The sequence below is a fragment of the Arvicola amphibius genome, chromosome 5 (assembly GCF_903992535.2).
Source record: "Arvicola amphibius chromosome 5, mArvAmp1.2, whole genome shotgun sequence".
In the NCBI taxonomy this organism is placed as follows: domain Eukaryota; kingdom Metazoa; phylum Chordata; class Mammalia; order Rodentia; family Cricetidae; genus Arvicola; species Arvicola amphibius.
The window spans coordinates 30,594,079-30,616,690 of NC_052051.1; the positions used below are offsets into that span (position 1 = coordinate 30,594,079).

The 22,612-nt window shown below is 49.5% G+C and overlaps 2 protein-coding genes across 2 annotated transcripts in view; both read right to left on the bottom strand.

Annotated features, from left to right (window-relative positions):
- Positions 1–3,904: 3,904 nt before the first annotated feature.
- Positions 3,905–5,464, bottom strand: Insm1 (INSM transcriptional repressor 1). Its single transcript, XM_038329368.1, has one exon. The coding sequence runs from the start codon at positions 5,462–5,464 to the stop codon at positions 3,905–3,907; it is 1,560 nt and encodes a 519-aa protein (XP_038185296.1).
- Positions 5,465–12,940: 7,476 nt separating this feature from the next.
- Cfap61 (cilia and flagella associated protein 61) overlaps positions 12,941–22,612 on the bottom strand; it is a 273,757-nt gene continuing 264,085 nt past the window's right edge. Inside the window, exons 26-27 of the mRNA XM_042055131.1 lie at positions 20,671–20,761; positions 12,941–13,141 (exon numbers count right to left, since the gene is read on the bottom strand). Of these exons, the coding sequence (XP_041911065.1) occupies positions 12,941–13,141; positions 20,671–20,761 (292 nt within the window). The remainder of the gene's footprint in view (positions 13,142–20,670; positions 20,762–22,612) is intronic.

Consider the following 22,612-nt stretch of genomic DNA (forward strand, 5'->3'; position numbering starts at 1 on the left):
ATGGCTGAGCCATCCCTCCAGGCCCTCTCTACATTTCTCTATGGTTCTTTCACCACGTGGATTTCTCTCCACAGTTCTGATTACTTACTGTTCCGAAAATCCCACAGCTCGTAGCTTCAACCACCAAACATTACAGCTTCCTCTTCCTGTGATGTCAAAAAGTTTTTCTTAACCTGGCCCCACAACAAGCTAATGGGTGACACTTGCCAGAAAATTGTTTGAAGACAGCAACTTTCATTCCAGCTAAGCTCCCTACATGTTGGCAGGTTTGTAGCAAATTCTAGATGTCACATGGGAACAGCAATTAGGACAAAGAGGTTGCCTCCTGTGTGAAGAACACCAGGTCCTTCTGGGGTCTGTGCTGTCTTTTATCTCCCAGACTTTGGAATGCTCCCTGAGGTGTCCCATGGTATCTATCACCGAGATTATCTCAGGTTGGCAGGTAAAGACAGAGCCTAGATAGATCCAAGTGATGCAGACTACAGCTACAGAGCCTGACCAACCCTCACTAGGGACTTCTTTTGCCCTTTGTCTGTCTAACAGTGCCAGAATTCCTCCAGAATTATCCATTTAGCTGGATTAAGAGACGCTTCCCCTTTGTCTGGTTTGACTCTGTGGAAAGCTATAGAATGAAGTAAAGAAAGAAGAAAAGAAAGAAGGAAGGAAGGAAGGAAGGAAGAGTAAGGAAAAAGGGGGAAACTGGATACCAACAGCAGAGTAAACATGGGTAGAGGAGTCTTGTTGAACCCTCTCCAGCAGTGCCCCACCCCCAGACACACTAAGCAACTGTGTGCATCCAGGTCTCCGTAAGGCACTTAACACGCACCCCAGTGTCGCTGGACCTGCAGGGCTGGAGTCCAGCCAGCCTCCTTCTAGACTGAAACTGACCAACATTCTGGGCGGCTAGTAGGTGTGATTTCCTCTGTCCATGGTGCTACCCAGAAGGAAGGGAAGCCTTGTAGCTGCCAACAGACCTAAGCAGCGGCGTTCCTACTCACGCCCCCTTCAGAGCTTCCACTGTCCCAGCCACAGAGAAGCGAAGCTGCTGAGTGATTTGGCGCCCTGAACCTCAGGACAAGGATAACTGTGAGGAAAGAGGTCAACCCAGTGCTTCTCTGCTGTTCCAGGCACAGGCTCACTAAGCACCCAAAGCAGTTCAGAACACCTTCTTGCTTTTTTTTTCTGTCTTACTCCATTTAAACATAAAGAGATGGGTTAATATTTCCTTTATTTGTCTCCCTCCTTAACCAGGTTGCTCAACCTAACCCCCAACCCTTTCACCACCAATCCTCCACTGTGGTATAAGGTGGGAAATCATGGATTGGCTTCCACCAATTACCTCCCAATATTGGAGGGACCTCAGAACACGCAGCCTGCCCACAGCAGCCTTGACATCAGTAAAAAGAAGGGTGTACCTTTCCACTCTCCAAGGAAGCATGGAAAGAGGAAGGCCAACTTCCTTATTACAGAATATTATGCTACCTTGTATTACTTTAAAATCTGTCACCCAGTGCTCCCTGCTTACACTTCAGGGCCCTCTTCAGTCATCTGTTTCCTATGCAGCTTCACTTAGAAGCACACACACAGAATCTTGGTTTTTGTTTTGGAGAAGCAATGCATTTGTTTAACTGAAATACATTGCCCCAGGAGACAGAGAACCACTCCTGGACAAGTCAGTCATGTCTGCCCGCATAAAGGTGAGTAAAGGTGAATTCCCACCCTGTGGTCAAAGGCAAAAACAGTGAGTCCAACACACAGATGGCAGCTGTTGTTCCCGGAGACAGGTCTGGACTTGTGGAGTGGGGCCAGATTTCACGTTTATTAAAAAAAAAAATTCTACTGCCACTGAACATGCACGCCCTGCCGTGTAGCTTGGATGGTGTGTGGTCGAGAGGGAAACCTTTGCAGGTCCCACTCGTCATTCTGGATCTCTCATTCCCTGCTCAATCCATCCATGTTCTTTTAGGGAAGTCTCCACAGCGTAGAGCTCGTTGGGAGGCAAATGTGGCTGGAAGCCCTAATGGGCATTAGGGAAGAACTAGCGGACTACACAAGATGAAGGGCACACTCATTAGTGAACCGTGGCTCTGCTGCTTGCTCGCGCTTTTCGGAATACTGTGGGTGAAGCCACAGAACTGTTCTTCAAAGAGCCGAGTGACAAATAACGGAAAACATTGTAATTGCCTGTTATTAAATTTAATACCCCAAACAGATGGTGTCCCCCCCTCCCGCCCCCTGTTCATGTACCCAATAGATGCCTCACCTGACTGGAAACTTATTTTAGAGCCCTTTCTCCAAACTCAGTTGCTTAACTTGTGTTACACCCATATGTAAATTTCTTTTTCCTAGTTGGTCATTGATGATGATGATGATGATGATGATTATTATTATTATTATCTCTCCCACTGTATTTGAGGAATGGCTTTCACCTAGCCCCCAAATTATAGACCAGTAAAGAATATGTTCAATAAAAGTGGTATTCTTGTGTCTGCTGGTGCAGGGACAGATTCCTTTTCTTGCTTAGTTAGGCCCCTCTGACCGGCTGCTAGGGCTTGCTCTAACTCACTTTTTAGTAGATTTCTCTCAGAAACGGCACAATCTAATACAGGTTCAGCTGTGAAAACTCTGTGGGGGGGGGGGGGAGTTTTCCAGAAACATAGAAATAAGGCACTTTGAAGAAACCACTGAAAACCACCATTTAAAGTCCATTTTAGATCCTCTTTGGAAGGAGCTATGCAATACTAAAATAAGACCCGCAGTATTTTGACTTTGAAAATATTTTATTTGAATAGTAAATATTTATACAGTTGAAACAGTTCTATCGAAGCTTTCTATAAATAGCTAACAATTAAGAAAATAATGTATGTAGAAAAGAGATTGCATTTAAAAGTAAGAGCTGTCGGTTGTACAAGGGCCTTGGGGCCCCTCAAGCAGAATAAAATGGTATGTTGTCTGTAATTCCCTCGGATAGATAGAAAAGTTAAAACTCTCAGCAGACCCCTTTCGTAAAAAGGTTCTCTCCTAAAATGCACAGTGAAATGTCAAAGTGACAGGGGGAAAGCTCACAAAACAAAACGAAAAAGGACCTGCAATCAAATAATATCATAATCTTCATAATTAATATTAATAAATAAAGAATAAATAACAATTACGCATAAATCAACATATACATGTAAAGGGAACTCATATAGTCCTACCTCAACAAAGATGATCAAACCAAAACCTCTTCCGTGAAATATTGAGGTGGATACTAACTACAGCATCTCGAGAAAACTCCTTTCCCTCCCCCCCAAAACAATCCCGAACAGACAACAGGTCAAGGCATTTGTGGCTATACTAAAGAAAACTCTTTTTTTAAGCAATTTGATTTGTTCACATACAAAAAGGTAAAGCCAGACTCCAGCAGTTCACAAGCCATAATAAAGCTAATCGTGTGGGAAGTTCAATTTACAGCCTGTGAAATATAAAGGCATTTATTCCTCAAGATTCACCCAAAACAACCCGTACGCTACAGACATTGAGAGCAGAGATTGGTAGGCAGAGCAAACCGCATTTTCTAGACCATGAACACAGCGAATACTAGCAAGAAAAACAGCTTCGCCCCTCAAGGGGAGGCTTCCAACCACGAGACAAACGCATACAGCTTTTTTTTTCTCCCCTGTACAGAAAGAGACGGACTCCTGTTGCTCCATGGGTGGGGGTACACAACGTAAAGGGGGTAGGGTCCAAAAGGAGTCACAGCGAGAGGACCAGGGTTACCATCACGCCACACCGAGAGAAGCGAAGAGGACACTTTTACCCCAGGAGAGGGGTGGGGGCACCCCAGCGCAGACATGGGGGCTCGCTCTCTTTATGGGTCTCCAAGTGAAGGCACAGTTCTGGGGGCCGGGACCGAGGGCGCACTCTAGCAGGCTGGACGAACGGGCACCTGAAGGAGGATCACCTGTCTATTCTCAGACGGGTGGCACTTGTTGATGTGCCGCGTAAGACCCGGGGAGCTGTAGAAGGTGGCCGGGCAGTACTTGCAGGGGAACACCTGGGCAGCGTGCAGCAGACGCAGGTGGCGCTCCTGGGCGCCCTTGCTGGGGAAGGTCTCCCCGCACACTGGGCACAGGTGGCACTCGGCGGCCGCACTCAGGCCCAGTACGCCGGCCGCCTCGCCGTCGCCCGCGGCCTCCTGGGGCGCCTTTTCGTCGGGCCCGGCGTAGAAAGCCAGTATGTCCTCGGCCGGAGGCGGTGGCGGTGGCGGCGGCGGCGGCGGCGGCGCGCCTTTGGCCTGCAGCGCCTGATGATGCGCCAGCAGGTGCTTGCGCAGATAGGCCTGGCGACGGAACTTCTTGGCGCAGTGGTGGCACTCGTAGAGCCCGTCCTCGGAGCCTGACTCGGATACGCCGCCGGGGCTCGGCGTGTCCCGATCGCTGCCGCCGCCAACAGCCTCGCGCGCCTCAGCCCTGGTGGCGGCTTCGGGCTCGGGCGCACGGGCCGCGGCAGGTGCCGGCCGTGGTTTGTGCCAGCGGCGGTGCGAGGCCAGGTTGGCCGGGCAGCTGAAGACCTTGGCGCACTCTGGGCAGCGGTACTCCACGCGCACGATGCGCGAGCACTTGTGCTGCGCCAGCGCGAACGGGTCGGCGTACTCCTCCTTGCACAGCTGGCAGATGAACTCGCCCAGCGGCCGGGTTGCGCCCCCCGCGCGGCCCCGCGGCGCTTCCACCGGGCCTTCCTTGATCTTGAGCCCCAGTACCGGCGACGTGGTCACCTCGTCCTCGAAGTGCAGCTTGCGGATGGCCTTGGGCTTTTTGGCGCTCGGGGCCTTGGCTGCCTTGGCGGGTGGCTCTGAAGCGAGAGTGGCGGGGGGCGCGGGGCGCTTGCCTGGGGGCCGCAGGGCAGCGGCGGGGGACAGTGGGGGACCAGGCCCGGGACCCCGGGCTGCCTCGGCACCGGCGGAGAACGCGGTGCCCATCTTGAGCTCGGCAGGCGCGAAGAGTAGCGCGTCTCCGCCGCAGGTGCCGCCGCCGCCAGCGCCGTTGGCGCCTCCACCTCCCCCTGCGAGCAGCGCGGCGGGCGTAGGGAACGACTCGGCTGACACCGGCGAGCCGAGGTTGAAGCTGCGCTCGAAGTACTTGTGCTTCTCATGCTCGCGGCTTACCGGCCGCGTGGGGCTGTAGAGAGGTGCGGGATGAGCAGCCTCTGGGTTGCCAAAGTGCGCGGCCCGCGGACCCGGAGGGGGTGGCGGCGGACCTGGCGCGCAGGCGAGCGCGGCGGCGAGCGCTGCATGGGCGCGCTCCGCGAGCGCCGGCGGCGGAGGTGGCGGCAGTGGCCCGGGGCTTGGCACCGGGGGTTCGGCGCGGGCGCCCCCGCAGCCGGGTGACAGCAGCAACGCGCGGTCACCATCCTCGCCGCCCCGGACCCGGTAGGACACGGGCGTGGACTTCTTGCTGCGCTTCACCAGGAACCCGCGGGGCATTTTGGCGTGGTGCAAGGGCAACGCACTGGCTGAGTCCCACCTCCGTGCTCCGCCCTGAAGGCTCTCAGTGCCCCCAGCTCATCGCCTGCACGCGGCGGCTTCGGGACTCGCGTAGCGCGGGCAGCGGCTGGCCCGGCTCTGAGCCCCGCACGCGCGTCCCTGTCCCCGGGCCCAGGCGCCGCTCCCTTTTAACGGGGGGAGGGGGCCATTGTTCTCGCCTCCCGCTTCCCCCGGAGCCAATCAGCGCGTCCGCAGCTCCTCCGCCGGGGAGGGTGGGAGGGCGACGGAGCGGCAAAAAGGGGGCCGGGACTCGAGGGTCGCCCGGTAGGTGCGGCAGATGTACCTGAGGGCGCGGGGCCCCAGCGCGCGCCCCTCGGCCGCCCCGCCCCGCCGCGCCCGGCGCCGCCGCCCCGCCTGGCCCAGGCACACGCCCGGCCCCGCCTCCCTTCACGGTCTGCTGCTCCTCTATGGGGAGGCGCACGTGCCTGGGCTTTGTGTATCTCCTCCGGGGGGCGCGGAGCCGCCAAATGGGCCCGTCCATCAGCACGACAATGTGCGCCCCCCTCCCGCGCGGGGATTACCCGCGGGTCGCGAGCTAAATAGCAACAAAGGAGAAGAATGGCCCCAAATATGTCAGGAGGGTTCAATCCGCGAGCCGGAGCCCAAGGGGAAATTGGGCGCGCTGTTGGGGTGGGGGCGGGGACGACCAGAGGGCTGCGGCTGCGGCGGGAGAAGGTCGCGGGAGCCCCGCACGCTGTTCAGGAAATCATCGGGAAGGGAAAAGCGCTGCCGAGTCGGGACAGCCAGCGGCTGGCGGGAGCCCTGGCCGCGGGACCGCAGGGTTCCGAGTGTAAACAGGTCGGGCCTGCGGGCTTCGGCCGAGCGCGGTGTCTGTGAGCGCAGGCTCTGCCTGCTGGTGAGACTCGAAAAGCTTCTCTCGAGTTGGAGAAACTGTTGGCATAGCACGTTTTCGATCGTTCGCGGATGCGAGGCTGCAGCCCTGACTGGCTGGCTGACTTCCAAATGGAACTTGAATGTCTGAACTTACTTTCCTTTCCCTGAGGTCCTGAGCCCCGGGGATTGGCGTCCTTGCCAAGGTCAGACCCAGGTTTCTGGAACCTCCTGTCCGGCCGGGACGTACGCAATGCCTGTGGAGTTGACCCAAGCGGGCCACGCGCGGGTGAAGTTGGTTTCCACCCTCTGCGTAGCCTCATGCATTTTCTTTCTGAGCGGGCATTTTGTCTGCGGGTTGACATCAGATGCTAAATCAAGGGCTCCAATCAAGGCGCTGCGGAATAAAGCAACTGCCTGTCTGGGCACCCCCCCCCCCCCAGCCGTGCCCCCTTCACCTTTGTGAAGGAAATTAACCTCCCGCTATTGAGCGCGGGTCGCGGCCAATCTGGACGCAAAAGAGACGCGTGCTGCCGGGGGAGGGGGGGAGGGGGCCCAATCTGTCCTCCGAGGGAGGCTGCATCCTGAGAGGACCAGCCGCTTCCCTCATGCCACCGGGAAAAGACAAGAGCGAAGGACACCCCCGGTACACACACACACCACACCCTACGCCCGGTTTGGACCTAGACCGGGCAACTTGTCTAGGACCCTCTTCCGGACCCAGGGCCGAGGAAACACAAAAGATTGCATTTCTCGGGGAAAGAAATAGGTCCCTACGAAGGCACATTAGCCAGGACTGTCCTCCACCAGGGAACAAATAGTTGAGACTCATCAAATGTCATAGCTGTGGGGAAAATGTCACTTTACTGAAAGTGAAGGAAACATTTTTTTTCCCCCTCTCAATGCTCTCTGAGACTAGATTTTGCTGAGTTTCAGTCACGCCTAATTCCACTGAAGGCATTTAATTGTTTTGGGGTTTCCCTCTGAAAATACCCTGGCATGGAAATTAAATAGTTTTTCAACAGAATCCACTCGAGTAATAAATTATAATGGGGACAGTTGTTAAGGTGAGTTAACTAAGTGGGGGGGGGGATCTTACGAGTTTATATCTGTGGTTTTTTTTTAATTCATTAACTGAAAAGAGAAAAATCCATGACAGTAATGCTGCGATGGTTGCTAGTCCTTAAAAAGTTAGAAACCCTAAAATGGATTTACAATTCTGAATGTTTCCATCTGAAAATAACTGATGTTATTTCCTTGATCTTCTGAGCGCTGATGAATACCGCTGATGAAATTAGAAGAGAGAGAGGGGGGATTCCGGGACAGCTCTGACCAATTTTATTTTCTAATCACGAATCCCATCTGGGTTGTAGAATAATAGGGCAGGGCTCGACGGTCTACCCCCAACAGGATATTTAGTCTTGCGTATGTAACACTCTTTTTATTCAAAAGACTACCGGAAGAGTTAGTTGCCTAGTGAATTCTTAAACAACAACAACAAAAAAAAACCCACTAATAATTGTAAAGAAGGTGTGTGTTGGGTGCGGGGTGGGGGGGGGATGCATATGACCAACAATTGGGAAAAAAATCCTTGCCCGGGGGAATTCAAATAGGGCTCTTGATTTAGTCAGGGAAATCCATGCAGATTTTCAATGGATGCTTTTCACGCCGGTACAGTTAAATGGAAACTTGGAAAGGGAAGCTGCGCGCGCAGACACCTGCACGCATCAACCACCCTTCAGCAGGTGCAGTCCAGCAGTGGTGGTGAGTCTCCACCGGGGTCTGCGGAATTTTCTCGGAACTTGCTGCCTGCAGGGACCAAGCAATGTGTTTTACTCCTGGAAAGAGCAAAGCGCGCCCGCGGCCTGCTTCTCTACACTGCGATCCAGAATAAGGGACGCGGGGAGTAGGGGTGGGGAAACCTTGAGTTACTCTTCCTTCTTTGTGTGTGTGTGTGGGGGGGGGGGGAGCTTAACAGAGTTGGTGAGAGGCAGATCACTGAAGTGACCTCTGGAACACCAAAGCGAGGACTCCTTTCTGGCAGGGACAGCTTGGGAAAACCTCCCAGGCCTCTCCGATGCTTGTCCATGCAGAATGGGGTGTGAGTACCAATTCCCCACGACTGTATACCTGGAGGTTGGCTGTGTACCACCCTCTCCTCTTCCTGTGCATGCGGTTGCCGTTTGGGGCAAGCGTCAGGACTCACTGTGACCCTCAGCTCTGCTCCGAATGAAAGTTGAGACGACTGGGAGTTTCTAGAAAGTGGCTGTCTGGGTACTAAGGACAGTCTTCCGGAATTCAGCCGAGGGTCTGGGGTTGTGCTAACAGCTTTGGCCACTCTGAAGAAGACCCACGGGTCAGGGGTCTCAGCCCTTCGCGGGCAGGGGCAGGGAGAGCTTCTGGAGACACAAGGTTGTGTGTGTGTGTGTGTGTGTGTGTGTGTGTGTGTGTGTGTACGTCGGGGTGAGTGTCTCTAGTTCTCTCTGCCATTCTGCAGCAGCCGGCTCTCTTGATTTAACAGAAGCCCCCAGCCACGCCCCCCCTGGTTCCCACAAGCCACGACTGGAAGGCACCGAGCCCTATCGTCCCATGGCCACCGCCAGGTCCCAGAGGGGCCAGAGTCCAGAAGCTTTGTGTTTGCAGGAATGAAGGGTTGTCTTGTCAGTCCCAGGGGCACGCGAGAGACACGCGCAGGCGGGATGCCGCCGCCCCTCCCGGCCCAGTCCGGCCTCTGGGCACCTTCCGGGCCTCCCCGCCCCGTAGGCCGCTGCCTTTGTTCGGCACATTAGCATAAAGCTGCCACGGATCTCCCGTTTAAATAATTCCACACAAAAGGAGAGTGCATGAAAGAGATCGAACAAGGGTGAAGCCGCGAGGCCGCGCCGGGCGCTGGGCGCTGGAGGGACGCACTCGAGTGTCCCCTCCCCTCCAGAGCCCAGGGCCCTGCAATCTGCCGCGCACCCATTATGAAGCCACCGCTTTCATACCACCACCCCACCCCACCCCCGTGCCGTCGGGCCACCGCACACATTTTGGAGTGCCCTCAGGGCTGTTTGTTTTTTCACTGGATAGGGACAGTAAGGGAAGACGTAGGGTGGTTGGACCCAGGGCTGGCAGCTAGAGGGGCGGTGCTGGCGAAGCCAGAAAATGTGGGAATGTCTCAGCTAGAACCTTCGGGCGAGCAGAGCGCTGGACAGCGCTGACCAGGCCGGGTTGACAATGAACCTGGGTGCAGAGGTATGCCCGTACCCCCGGTGTCTGAAAATGAACCACAGAAGCGGAGTCAAACCCACCAGAGAGGCCCGCGACACCAGGGCCAACACCCCACATCCGACATCACCATCCTCTGGGAGCCTGAGGGGCACTTTTGGCCTGGGCCTGTTTCTGCCCTTGGGTTCCGGGCGCGTTTCTCTTACAACTTATTCTCGGAGCTTGCTTCGACCCCTCTCCCATCTGGTACACCCTTCCACCCTTTCTCTCCCACACCTCCATTGACTGTTTTTCCCTCCCTCCCTCCTTCCTGTCATCCTTTCCCCCACCTCTCCACCCCACGCACCACCTCTCTTTAGGCCAGTCTTCCTGTCTTTTCCTCTCCACCTCTCTCCTGGTCTTCCTCCTCACTTCCAGTCGCCCCTCGACCTCAGACTGTCCCTCTCCGCATCTCTTCCTGCCCCCTCCCCCGCAGTGTTTCTTCACAGGTCTAGACAATCCCTTCCCCCTTCATCACAGTCCTCCCTCCATCTCTGTCCTCCTTCTGTCCCCTCCTCCTTCTCTCCCTCTTCCACTCTTACCTTCTCTTTTTCCCTCCCTCGATCTTCCCCCACTCCTCTCATTCCCCCCCCCACCCCACCCCAGAGGCCAACGTGTGTTATTTTATTTGTCTAGAGAGAGCCTATTTGTTCAGTGATGTGTGGCCTCCTGGTCGCCTGCTTTAATGGGGGACGCGGAGGCTGGGTTTCTGTGAGCATTAGCATACAGCTGCCGGGCTCCCGCCCCGGCCCCGCGCTTACTTTCTGCCGGCCTTATCTTCACTTCTCTCAGCCAGAAAACAATCAACAGCTCCTCACACACGCGACTTTCCAGTCCGACCCTGTTAATGCTGGCTGGCCCAACTGCATTCTGTCCTGTGTTCCTAAGTGTTTAATCTCTCTCTCTCTCTCTCTCTCTCTCTCTCTCTCTCTCTCTCTCTCTCTCTCTCTCTCTCTCTCTCTCTCTCTCTCTCTCCTGATTTTTATCCTCCAGGCAGGTTTTCTTTCACACCATTTCTTATTTTTCTTTCGAGTTCCTGTGAAATCTGAGCACAGCAAAACCCACAAGAAGGTATTTCTAGGAAGGTGGAGGGTATGCTGTTTTTCTAAGACCTGACATCTGTGAGAACATTGGCAGTACCAGTGAAGCAGCGTTTGAAAATTTAACTTTGGTATTTTCTGGGTAAGACAATGCAATTCCAAGACCAGGTGGGGACCCTCTGAGATGTTCCAGTGTGGCCCCTGGATCTTTATGGTGACCTCTATTCTCCTGAAGCCCTTAAGAGAGACAGTTCCAAGCTGTGACCAACGGCTGCGGGGGCTTGCTTTCTTAAGAAGCTTGTTCTTAATGGCTGCACATATATGCCAAAGGTCCCAGCATCAGAAACTTGCTTTCTAAGAGTGGGACAAGGATTAAAATGTCAGCGAACACCTATTGTAAGGCCACAGGATGCTTCAGATGCGCTCGTGTTTGTTGGGATGCCCACGACTCCCCCTTTAAAGGCAGCAAATAAAACACCGCTGTGAGCAGATTTGTGCAGGACTTGCTGTTATGGTTAACATAGTCATCTGGGGTCACGTTTGTGTAACTAGAGGCTTTATCATGGTAATAGCTGGCCACAAAAGTCATAACTGTTAAACCGGCTCACTGACTTTGTTCTGTTAATCTCTCTAGTCCAGTAGTATCCCACGGCCGGTCACCCAAACCTCTACATTGCTGAGGAGTTTGACCCAGGTCCTCTCAGGAGCTAGAAGAGAGAGGGAAGAGAGCCTGGTGCTTGAGTTGATGACTGTGAAATATGTGTTGGGTGTGAATTCTGAAGCTTGGACCAGCAGCAATTGGTTCCCATTGAAGTGACACAGTTTATACCATATGGCCATTGCTGCCCGCCCCCTCAATACCCCGTGCATTTGTGTAAAGCCTATGTATGCAGGAATTAGTGGCATTTCTTACTTGCTTTGGTCTGACTGCAGAAAAATGGAAGTTTCGTATTCTGGAACAATTTTGTTGTGTGAAGTGCCAAGCAACTTGCTTGCTCCAAGGTGTTTGCAGCGGAGGTGGATGCTGTGTGTAGACTTCTGGACTGCTATCTCCCATTTTGCCTTGTGGAAGCTGGGAGAATCTAGCCACTGTGCCTTTGGATGTGTGCGCGTGCGCGTGTGTGTGTGTGTGTGCGTGTGTGTGTGTGTGTGCGTGCGCGTGCATGTGCGTGTGTGGTGTGCGTGTGCGTGTGTGGTGTGTGTGTGTGTGTGTGTGTGTTATCAAACCCATAATGTGTATGTAAAAACCAAGCCCTACTGTGGGTCAGTTGTGTCATGCTGTTCCTGTTTGTTTCTGAATTCATGTGCTTTTGGAGGGTGGCAATTAAAACTTGCTTAATAAGAGAAGGTTGCTTGCTTGCAACCCTCCTCCCTCTCTCTCTTCTTCTTCTTCTTCTTCTTCTTCTTCTTCTTCTTCTTCTTCTTCTTCTTCTTCTTCTTCCTCCTCCTCCTCTTCCTCCTCCATCTCCTCCCCCTCCTCCTCCTCCCCCCCCCTCCTTTCTTCCAGATAGTACCACTTTGAAGTCTGGCTTCCAAATCACTACACAGCTCAGATTGGCCTTGAATTCATGATGATCCTCCTGCCTCAGCCTCTGGTTGTGCCAAAAAGGAGAGGAAAAAAAAAACAATTCTGATCCACATTGGACACGCTAGGGACCAGACCTCCTCCTACCTTACTCCCCTGGAGATCAGAATCAAAGAAAATGAACTAGATTAATTTCCCTCTATATTTTTAGAATTCGAAATCTGTGTGTGAATTTCCCAGTCTTCCAATTTTTCTTAGTCTTTATGTTCATAAACAGCAAAATGATTTTTCAAAAAGCAAACAAAACAAAGACCAAGAACGACTGTGAAAGTGGCCCTTCTTGGTTTCACAAGGCCAGGTAGGTCCCACCCCATCCTCCTGAGGGTAGATGACGGAATTGATTTCTCCTTGTCCGTTTACCAATTTTCCATCCTGTGTGCACGGTTTTATTTTTATATCACCCGCTATTACTTGGTACGCATAGGAAGAGCTAATGGAAGTGGCATCAGAACACTCCAGGAAATCAAACAGACTCACACACAAGGTAAAAACAAGTTCTGCTCAGTAGGAGTTCATTTTATTGCTAGAGTGGATTATTCTGCAGAGAACATGCCTGTGTTTGTAAAGCTCCCTGGCTTAGCAGTGCCGCACAGCCTAGCGCCACCTACTGGAGCACTAGGAAACCACCGGAGGAAGAGGGTGGATGGGGGGGAGGGGCAGGGGATGGCTGACCTGAGAGAGGAAGTGATGCCAGGGGGCCTCTGGCTGCAGTTAAATGATGCCCGGCCACGCGTACATGGGCAGGTGGTACTGGTTGTAATGAAGGTAATCCAAGATGCTCTTCTCCAGTAGGTTTTTGTAGATGGAATCCTCGAAAACCCTTTGGAGGTATTTCTGGGGCTTCTCATTCAGGTTTATTTCCTCATCCTCTATCTTGTAGGCCAACTGCTCCATGGAAGGCATGTCAGCTTCCTGTGAATGCAGTTAAGAGGCCAGAGTCAGAGCTTCCTGGGACTCAGCACCACCACAGCAGGGCTGGGTCAGCTCCCCAAGGACGGGAGCTTTTTCTAGCTTTGTAGAAATGATTCACAAAAGACGAAACACAGGTAAAATGCACACTACTGTTCTCAGCATTTTCCGTGGGCAGTTCGGTACACTCACACCACCGGACAGTCACCACCATCATCTGTCATTCATCTGCAGCCTTTGCATCCTGGATGACAGAAACCGCAGGAACACGCAGTCCTGTCCCCCTATCCACCCCCAGTCCCTGGCTCCTTTCAAGGGCACCTCAGACAACTGCCACCACACACTTTATGTTTCTGTAGGAGGATTCTTTTTACTACGTAACATGATGTCATCAAGGATGATGATCTTAAGCCCTTAGTTTTTCAGATAAGAGTTATCTGATTGCTTTAACATTTGGATACAACAACCCTGAGATTTTTGGTGGTTTATTGCCTTGGGCCTTGCTAAGGGATGTCGTTTAAGACCTTCAGAATAGTGTTCTCAGTACAAATTTTTTATTAACCTCCTTAAACACACGACCCAGGAAGAATTAAGTTCTTTTAGACTGTGCAGCAATCCATAAAAAGCAGAGGTTTTTCTGACAACTTGTAACATTTTCAAACACACACGTTGTCAGGCTGCACTGCACAGTGCACGCTCCGCCCCTGCATGCCACTCAGATCCCTCAGGTGGCCCTTGCTACAGGACCCTGCCCAGCTACACCGGGGTTGTGACTAAGGATTTTGAGCCGTGTGATCTTGCCGTCACGGTGATTACTGATCATCCTCTCAAACAAGAGTCACAGTGTATTTACACCAACTTCTAACATGCCCGTGTGTTTCAAATAGAAAATGGAATAGGAGTTAATCGTGGCGTTCTACTGGACCATCACAGACAGAAGACACAAGTCGTGTGGAGGCACGTTACCCATCTGGCTATTTAAGCAAAGTATGATCAGGTTTGAGAGATTATCAACGTGGTGTTTAGAGCAGTCGGGGTATGGCACAGAAGCGGAGACTGAAAGCCGGATGGTGGGCTGGGGGAAAGGCAACTGACGCCTGGAACCAAGAGGAGGAGTGCTGAAAACCTTGACGTGCCAGCACAGTCCATGGAGACAATCTGAGTCCACATGAAGCTGGTTCTTTTTACAGTTTCTCTGGAGGATTCTATCTGGCAAACAGGAAACATTGAACTGATAGAAAAAGGAGCTTGTTACTGTACAAGGCTGTTCTACAGTGGTTGGAGGTGTGTGTAAGATCACAGAATGGTCCTTGTGACTTCTCTCCTCACGTTGTGCTTATCTGCCACCAGCTCGCCTCCAAGTGTCCCTATTGTGTCTGGCTTCTTTCACTTAACATAATGTCTTGGCTTTTTCTTTTTTAAAAGATAGTCTTCTGAAATTCCCTTATACTTAAATTCCAGTTTTAGCTCATAGTAATTGTGTATATTTACGGGGTACCATGTAATGTTATGACGCATATATACATGGTGAGATGATTGAGGCCGACTAACATATCCAGTGTTGCATATCCTCACCATCTCTGTGGTAAGAACATTTCAAACCCACCCTTATGATAATGCTGAAATAACCATGTATTATCATTAGCATCAGTGACCAGGCTGTACAATAGGTGACTAAAACTTATTCTTGTCAAAAACAACCTCTTCCCTTCCACCATTCTCCCGGCCTGGTCAGCTCCCTGCAACCACCATTCTTGGCTCTTCAGATTTTGTAAGTGAGATTATGCAGAGCCTGGCTTCTTTTACTTAGCAACAAGCTACCGCACATCGTTGCATAGACCGACTCATCTTAGGGCTGAACAGTGTTCTACTATGTATGCACACTATGTTTACTTTATCCATTGACCCATGGATGGGCAACTAGGTCATTCCTGTATCTTGGCTATTGGTGCTGCAGTGAACACTGGAGTGTAGACATGTCTTCCACACACCCATCTCTTAATGAACTCCTCTCAAGATATACCCGGAAGCGGATCTGCTGATCACATGGTGGCTTCATCTGTGACCTCTGTGCTACTTTCCAATATGGCCTCACTTACATTCCCACCATCAGTGTTCAACAGATTTCTTTTGTCTGTGTCTTCTCCAGGCTTCTAACTCTTTTCCAGTAGGAATCTAACAGGGTCTGGAAGTGGCTTGCCGTGTTTTTAATTTTCAATCCTTAGTGGTGTTAACCATTTTTTTCATGTTTAACAGCTGACAATTTGTATGTTTCCCTTTGACAAATGTCTTTCAGGTCATTTGCCTATTTTTAAAAAAATATTAGCAATTTTATTTGTTTTGTTATCAAACTGATTTAAGTCCCGTGTGTACTGTGGATATTAGGCCCTTATCCAGTGGGTGACTGCAAATGCCTCATCACAACTGTGGGTTGTATGGATTCTGTTCACCATCTCTCTGCTGCAGGGGCAGCTTTTCAGTTGGGCCTAGACCCACTTCTTTATTTCTGATTTTCTTGCCTATGCTTGGGTTATACCTAGAAAATTCTTGTCCAGACATCAAGGAGTCTTCCTCCTGTTCTCTTCTAGGAGTTCTCTTGTTTCTATTTTATAAGTGTTCAGATAAGAATATACTTTTTTTGTTCTTTTGTATGTGAATGTCTAATTTTCTCATTGTCCTTATTAAAGAGTCTGTCCTGTCCCCACTGTATGGCATCTTTGTTTAAAAAAAATCAATTGGCTAGGGGGATGGAAAGATGGCTTAGTGGTTAAGAGCACTGGCTACTTCTCCAGAGGACCAGAGTTTTATTCCCAGCACTCACATGATGGCTGACATGTCTGTAAACTCCAGTTCCAGGGGATCTGGTGCCCTCTTCTGGCCCCCTTGGGACCTGTGCATGCAAGTGGTGCATAGATATACATGCAGGCAAAACACTCATATGGAAAATAAAAATTAAAAATCTAAAACAAAAAACCTTAAAAATCAATTTGCCAAATATATTGTATTCATGTATGAAGTTACCAAAGGAAAGTTTTAAAAAGGAATTCTTCCAGTAGATTGAAAAAGTTAACTGCTACTTACTGACTTTATTAATCAAGTGGCCTTTCCTCTCTCTCTTTCTTTCTCTCTGTTGGTGGAGGCAGTTCATTCCTGGCCATTCAGACCCGAAATAATTACACAGAAACTATATTATTTAAAACACTGCTTGGCCTATTAGCGCTAGCTTCTCATTGGGTAGCTCTTATATCCTAAATTAACCCATTTCCATTATTTTATTGTGGTTTATTGGCAAGGTTCAGGTGCATGTGTCTCCTGTGGCAGCTACATGGCGCCTCACTCACTCCACCTACTTTCTCCCAGCATTCAGTTTAGTTTTCCCTGCCTAGCTCTATTCTGTCCTATCACTGGCCAAATTAGCCTTTTTATTCATTAACCAATAAAAGCACCACAGAATATACAGAAGGACTTCCCACGTCATTTTCCTCCTCCTCCTCCTCCTCCTCCTCCTCCTCCTCCTCCTCCTCCTCCTCTCTCTCTCTCTCTCTCTCTCTCTCTCTCTCTCTCTCTCTCTCTCCGCTGGGAATGGAATCTGGAGCCTTGCACATACCATAAAGCCACACTCCCAGTCTTTATTTGATCTAACAAGGGTGAGCTCCCAGCTTCCTGCTTTGGCCATCTGCTGCCACTCTGAGCTCTCCTAGAACTTTATGCCAAAAAAGAAAGGAAGAAAGGAAGGAAGGAAGGAAGGAAGGAAGGAAGGAGGGAGGGAGGGAGGGAGGGAGGGAGGGAGGGAGGGAAGGAAGGAAGGAAGGAAGGAAGGAAGGAAGGAAGGAAGGAAGGAAGGAAGAAAAAAAGAAAGAAGCTTCTTTCTTCCACAAGTTCCTTTTGGTCATGGTATTTTCTTTCTCACAGCCACAGAAGCATAACTAACACGGAAGCCACTTATTTTGTTTTCTTGCCTAGCTGCTCTGGCTGGAATATTCTGTACTATTATTGAATAGAATTGACAAGAATGGGTCCTTTTTTCCCTGTCCCTGATCTCTCAGTATGATGCTGTGAGCTTGTGTTTATGACAGAAGGTCATGTCTCTGCTGAGAAGATCACAGGCTTTTATCCTGGAACATGATTTTGGGGCTCTTTTTTTCATGGCTGAGTACTATTACATGTGTGAAGAGACCACATTGGTTTATTCATTGATATGCTGACGGACATGTGGGTGGTTTTCCCTGTCTAGCTATTCTGAGTGCTTTGCATATTTGTGTACAGGCATTCATTTGAATACCTTTCACGTCTTCAAAGAAATAGATACCTAAAATACAGTTGCTGGGTCAGAGGATGATTCTCTGTAACTCTTTTAGGAATCAAATTATTTCTCATAGTGACTGCTTACCTTTGCATCCTCACTAGAAGCTGTGTGTAAGGATGCTATTTTCCCCACATTTACTGTCTTTTCCCCAAAAGATTCATTTATTTTCATAAGTATGAGTGCTTCACCCACATGTACACCATGCGTGTGTCTGTTGCAAGTTGAGTCCAGAAGAAGGTGTCAGATGCCCTGGACCTGGAGTTACTGACAAGTAGGAGCTGACATGGGGGTGCTGGGAATTGAACTAAGGTCTTCTGGAAGAGCAAGCAGTGCTCTTAATGCTGGGTCTGGGTCATCTTTCTCTAGTCCTGTCCTTTTTTAAATTTTTTTTAAATTACAGTCACTTCAGTGAATGTGTAGTTGTATGCCATTGTTGTTCTGATTTTTACTGTCCTAATGATTAATGTCATTGAACATCTTCTCGTGTAAGTGAGCATATGTGTGGACTCACACTTACTTGTTTGCGTATTTGCTTGTTTATTTGTTTAGTCCTGAAGCTCACTGTGTAACTGAGACTGGTCTTAATCCTCCTGCCTCAGCCTCCCAAATCCTGGACAGAATCCAGGTGTGAGCTCTAATGCCAGGTTACATCCAGAACTTCAGTTTTATTCTGTCACTCTATATGGCTGTCGTTGTTAAGTCCCACACTGATTTGCGACTGTTGCTTTGAAGTAAGGGTTGAAGTCAGAAAATGTGACGCCTTCTATTTTGTTCTCCTGTCCCTGGAAGACAGTCTGGGCCATTAGAGATCTCTTGTATTTCTATGTGAACCTTTCTACGCCCATAAATAAATGCCTTTGGGACCCTGATAGGATTTTTACTGAGCCTGTAGAATGTTCTGGGTGGCGCTGCCACCTTAACAAGACTGTCTCTGATTAGCCTATGAACACGATGTCCTTCTACTTATTTAGGCTTCTGAATCTTCCAGAGCGCTGGGTAGCTTTTTCAGTGTCCAGTGTTGCGCTACTTGAACTCAGTCGAGTCCCAAGTATTTTATTCTTTTTCATGTTACTACAAGCAGAACCTATTTTTCCTTAATCTCATCTCATCCATTTCATTCTCGTTCTACTCATGTAGACAGCTGACTGCGTGTGTTGCTCTTGTATCCCGCAATTTCGTCAGGTGCACTGTTAGCTTTATTATTTTCTAGATTCATTAGAATTATGTCATCTGAGAAAAGTCATAGCTTTACTTACCCCTTTCTAAGACAGGTACCTCTTATTTCTTATTTCTTGTTTAATTGCTCTGATTAGACAATCTTTAATTGTCTTCCGGGGCAGTGTTGAACATAAGTGGTAGGAGGAGACATCTTTGCCTTATTCCAGCCCTCAAGGGTAAGGCTTCAGCTTTCAGTTACTCACCATCAGTCTGATATGAGCTGTGCATTTTCATAGTTTATCAGAGAGGGGACATTTCCCTCTACTGCTAGTTTTTTTTTTTAATGTGTGTATATCTGTGTGAATGCCACATGTGTGGATATGCCCATGGAGGCCAGCAGAAGGCATAGGATCCACTGGAATTGGATTTACAGGGAGTTGTGAACAGCCCTGCTATGAGTGCTGGGATCTGAACTTGGGTCCCCCTCTTAGCCACGGAGCTGCCTAACCCTGACCCTACTGCTGGTGTTTAAATTGTTTTTATTTTTCAAAAATTTTCTTTCCTCCCTTTCTTTCCTTTTTTGCTCTGTTGTTGGAAACAATACCTCATGTAGAGAGTATCTTAAAACCTGCTATATAGCTGCGGCTGACCTTGACTCTCTGATTCCTCAGCCCCTACTCTCTACCTCCCCAGTACTGCAATTAAAGGTGTTGGACACCATACCTGGCCTTAGTTTTCAGAGGAGACGACATTGCTCTCTTCCCCACCTCACTGGAGAATACTGTGTTGCATTGCTTTTTGGTTTTGGTGTGTGTGTGTGTGTGTGTGTGTGTGTGTGTGTGTGTACTGGCCTACTCACATTCCCAGGGTAAATCCCATGTTGTAATGACGTGTAATCCTTTAACATGTTGTTGGATTTGGTTTGTTAATGTTGCAGTAGAGGTTTGGTTTTTTTTGTACGATATTTGTACATTGTGAAGATGCATTGCTGTGATTGGTGTAATAAAACAGCCAATAGCTAGGCAGGACTTCTGGGCAGAGAAATAAAACACAGGGTACTGTTACTTTAAGTGAGGTGGTATAAGCTGGAGTTGGAATATTGTAGGGGCTACATAAATGATTTCATCTAGGCTGTCCAGTATGGTGGCTCTACCACAGAACATGCAAGGTTGAAGGTCCTGTGATGAGAGGGGACATTCTGAAGTTCCTTAAGATATCAAAATGAGATAGAAACTAATAAAGACCCAGGCATGTTGTCTCTCTGAAACAAGGTGGAGTCTGGGATGGATATTCCACCTCCCTGAGCAAAGACACTAACTTTCCTCAAACTTCAAGAATATCAAAAGAATTAGCATGAACTTTCACAAATACCTCCTTGTCTCCACAGAGGTATGTGCTGAGCTTGGAGCATTGGGACATGGAGCCTAGTTTCCAGATAATTCTCGATCATATCGAGGTAGATGTTTTAGCTATAAAATTAGTGTATTCTGACACTGGGGTGACTTTTCTTTGCTATTTATTTATTTATTTTGCGGGGTTGGGGAGGCAGTTCTTTTGGGTCAGTCTTGCGTAGCTTAGGCACTTGCTATGTAGCAGAGAATCACCATGAACTCTCAAGCTTCCTGCTTCATTGCCAAAGCGCTGGGATTAGAGACACAGGCCCCTAGACCTGGTATTTTTATATTTTTTAGATACACACACACACACACACATGTATCTTCAACAATAACAGACAGAAAATTAGAGGAATGCAATTTTCGTTCTAGGCAGCAGGTAAAACAACTTGTCTCTAGTTTTCAGTCAACACAGTTAGCTGATCATGAAGACAAAGCTACTCATAAAAATGCAAGAGCAATGTACTGTCCAGAAAAGGATCTAAGGAAAAGTCACTGCCCCTAAACATCACTGTCTATGTTTATAGACACCAGAGTTTATTTAAGAAAGTACAGGGCTGCTAAAACACCACACTGTGAGATGGGAATGCAGGGGAAAGTCCAAATGATCAACGGCTGTCAACTGCTCACAATTTGCAAGGAATAACACCCACGCATCTATTAATCACTCTTACCTGCTTAGAGTTTAAGATTTGGCGCAACTCTTTTTTGAGATCAATAAAACGATCGTGGAAGAGGGCCATGCACCACGGCTCCGTGAAGTAGCTGGTGAGGGAAGAAGAGATTCAGTTAGCTGGCAACCCTCTCATTACCACTAATAAAGTATTTACCTGCTTTTTTGCCTTGATAAATTACAGTTCTGGCCCCATTGCAATCGTTTGCTCATAAAGAGCCTCGCGGAGCAGCCTGGCCAATCAATGCTTTAAATGGATGTTCCTGATGGAAGGCCAGGTTCCGTAATTACATTTAAAGTGGTTTAATTCAGAGCTGGGGCAGGACCCAGTGAAGAATCCTGATTTTATCAGAATTTAAAAGCCTGAAGACTTGTAAAGAACGGCGTCTCCATTATCTACCCTCATTTGAGAAAAACAGATTGCGGGATTGACTGAACTACTGCATGAACAGATTAAATTTGGGTAGAAAATAACACAAATGTTGTTCGTCATTAAGGTCTCTGGATTAATAATGAGCAGAAAACAGGCCACCTCGGCGTCGCAGCCTGGCCTCTGCACGGCTCAGCTGATGCTTACCTGAGCCGCATGCAGGGAAGCTGTGCTTTTGTGTTTGGGCTACTAACTGGCCACTGAAGGCTGAGCAGATGCCTATTTTATACGGAGAACATCACGGCTCTCTGCCATTCACAGTGATCCCCGAAAATGTGATGCATTCATGGAAAAGCTGATACATCCTCACAATAACCAAACATGTTTACTAAATTTTAGCCTTTGCTATCTTGTAATGTGAAGCCACTTGGGACGGGAAATCAAACGTCCTCAGGGTCTGAGCCCAATTCCGTGGGTGTCACTCCTCTCTGGGAATGAACTTGCTGACTCTGTCATTATTCGTGGGTGCCATGGGTAGGCGCACAGGGAAAAAAGACTGGTTTCCAGCCAGAGAAGCAACGGAGGCAACAGTCCCCAGGGTTACCAGGCATCAGAAGAGGAAAATAACAAGAGTCTGTGCTTGGGTCCGCACGACACTCAGTTGTGACCTGATTTCCCCCTTAATTGCCACCTATAGTTCATCCAATCTTAGCTCTACCAATACTATCTACCCTTTGACCCCAACATCCTCACCATGCTTCCAGGCACTAGAAAAACTGTAGGGACCCAAAAGACAGATGTTCCTGTCAACACAGATCTTATACTCCTGAAATGACTGAGGGATGGATGGCATGCTAGACAAAGAAGACTTCACTGAGAAAGACTGAAGCGAGGGAAGGACAGAGTGGGCGCTGTTGGGGTAGGGTGATGAGAGACTCAGCTCTGAGGCCATGACTTGGTTGAGCCCAGATCCAAGGGAAGGGAGAGGGAGTCACATGGGAACCTGAAGGGAAAGCAGGCCTGAGTGGGGAGAGAAAGTGCAAACTCCTGGATCACCTAGGAAGGTGGGATGAGGAGCCGCAAAAGTGGGGTGATGGTCTGTAGGGACAGATAGACAGGTCACCCCTAATGGAGGTATCTGGTCACATCCACCATAGGATTATCCCATGGGTGCACAGCTTCGCAACTGCCCACAGCAGGCAGCAAGTGAGTGGCCACCAACTGAGCACACATTGGGCTCTGCCCGATTTTGACTGCCTGGTTTTACATTGTCTTTCATAAACTTAGAGAGCAGTTCTACCAAAGCACAGCAAAATGCCCCAAGATAGGCCGCGTCAAGGAAGGGAGACTGAGTTGGATGTGTTGGTGCAAACCTCCAATCCCAGCTCCCAGGAGCCTGAATCTGGAGACCAGGGGGGCATTCAGGGCCAACTTGGGCCACAGAATGAGTTCACGGCTGGCCTGAGCGACAAAGGGAAAAGCTGTCTTGAAAAGCTAGGACCCAAGCGCCATTCTCTTCACATTTTGGGTATTGACGGGCCTCCACCGCAAACACAAGCCTTTCTGATCAAAG

Bases quoted from the DNA above. Each gene is read 5' to 3' on its own strand.
- Insm1 (XM_038329368.1), bottom strand. From the start codon at position 5,464: ATGCCCCGCGGGTTCCTGGTGAAGCGCAGCAAGAAGTCCACGCCCGTG.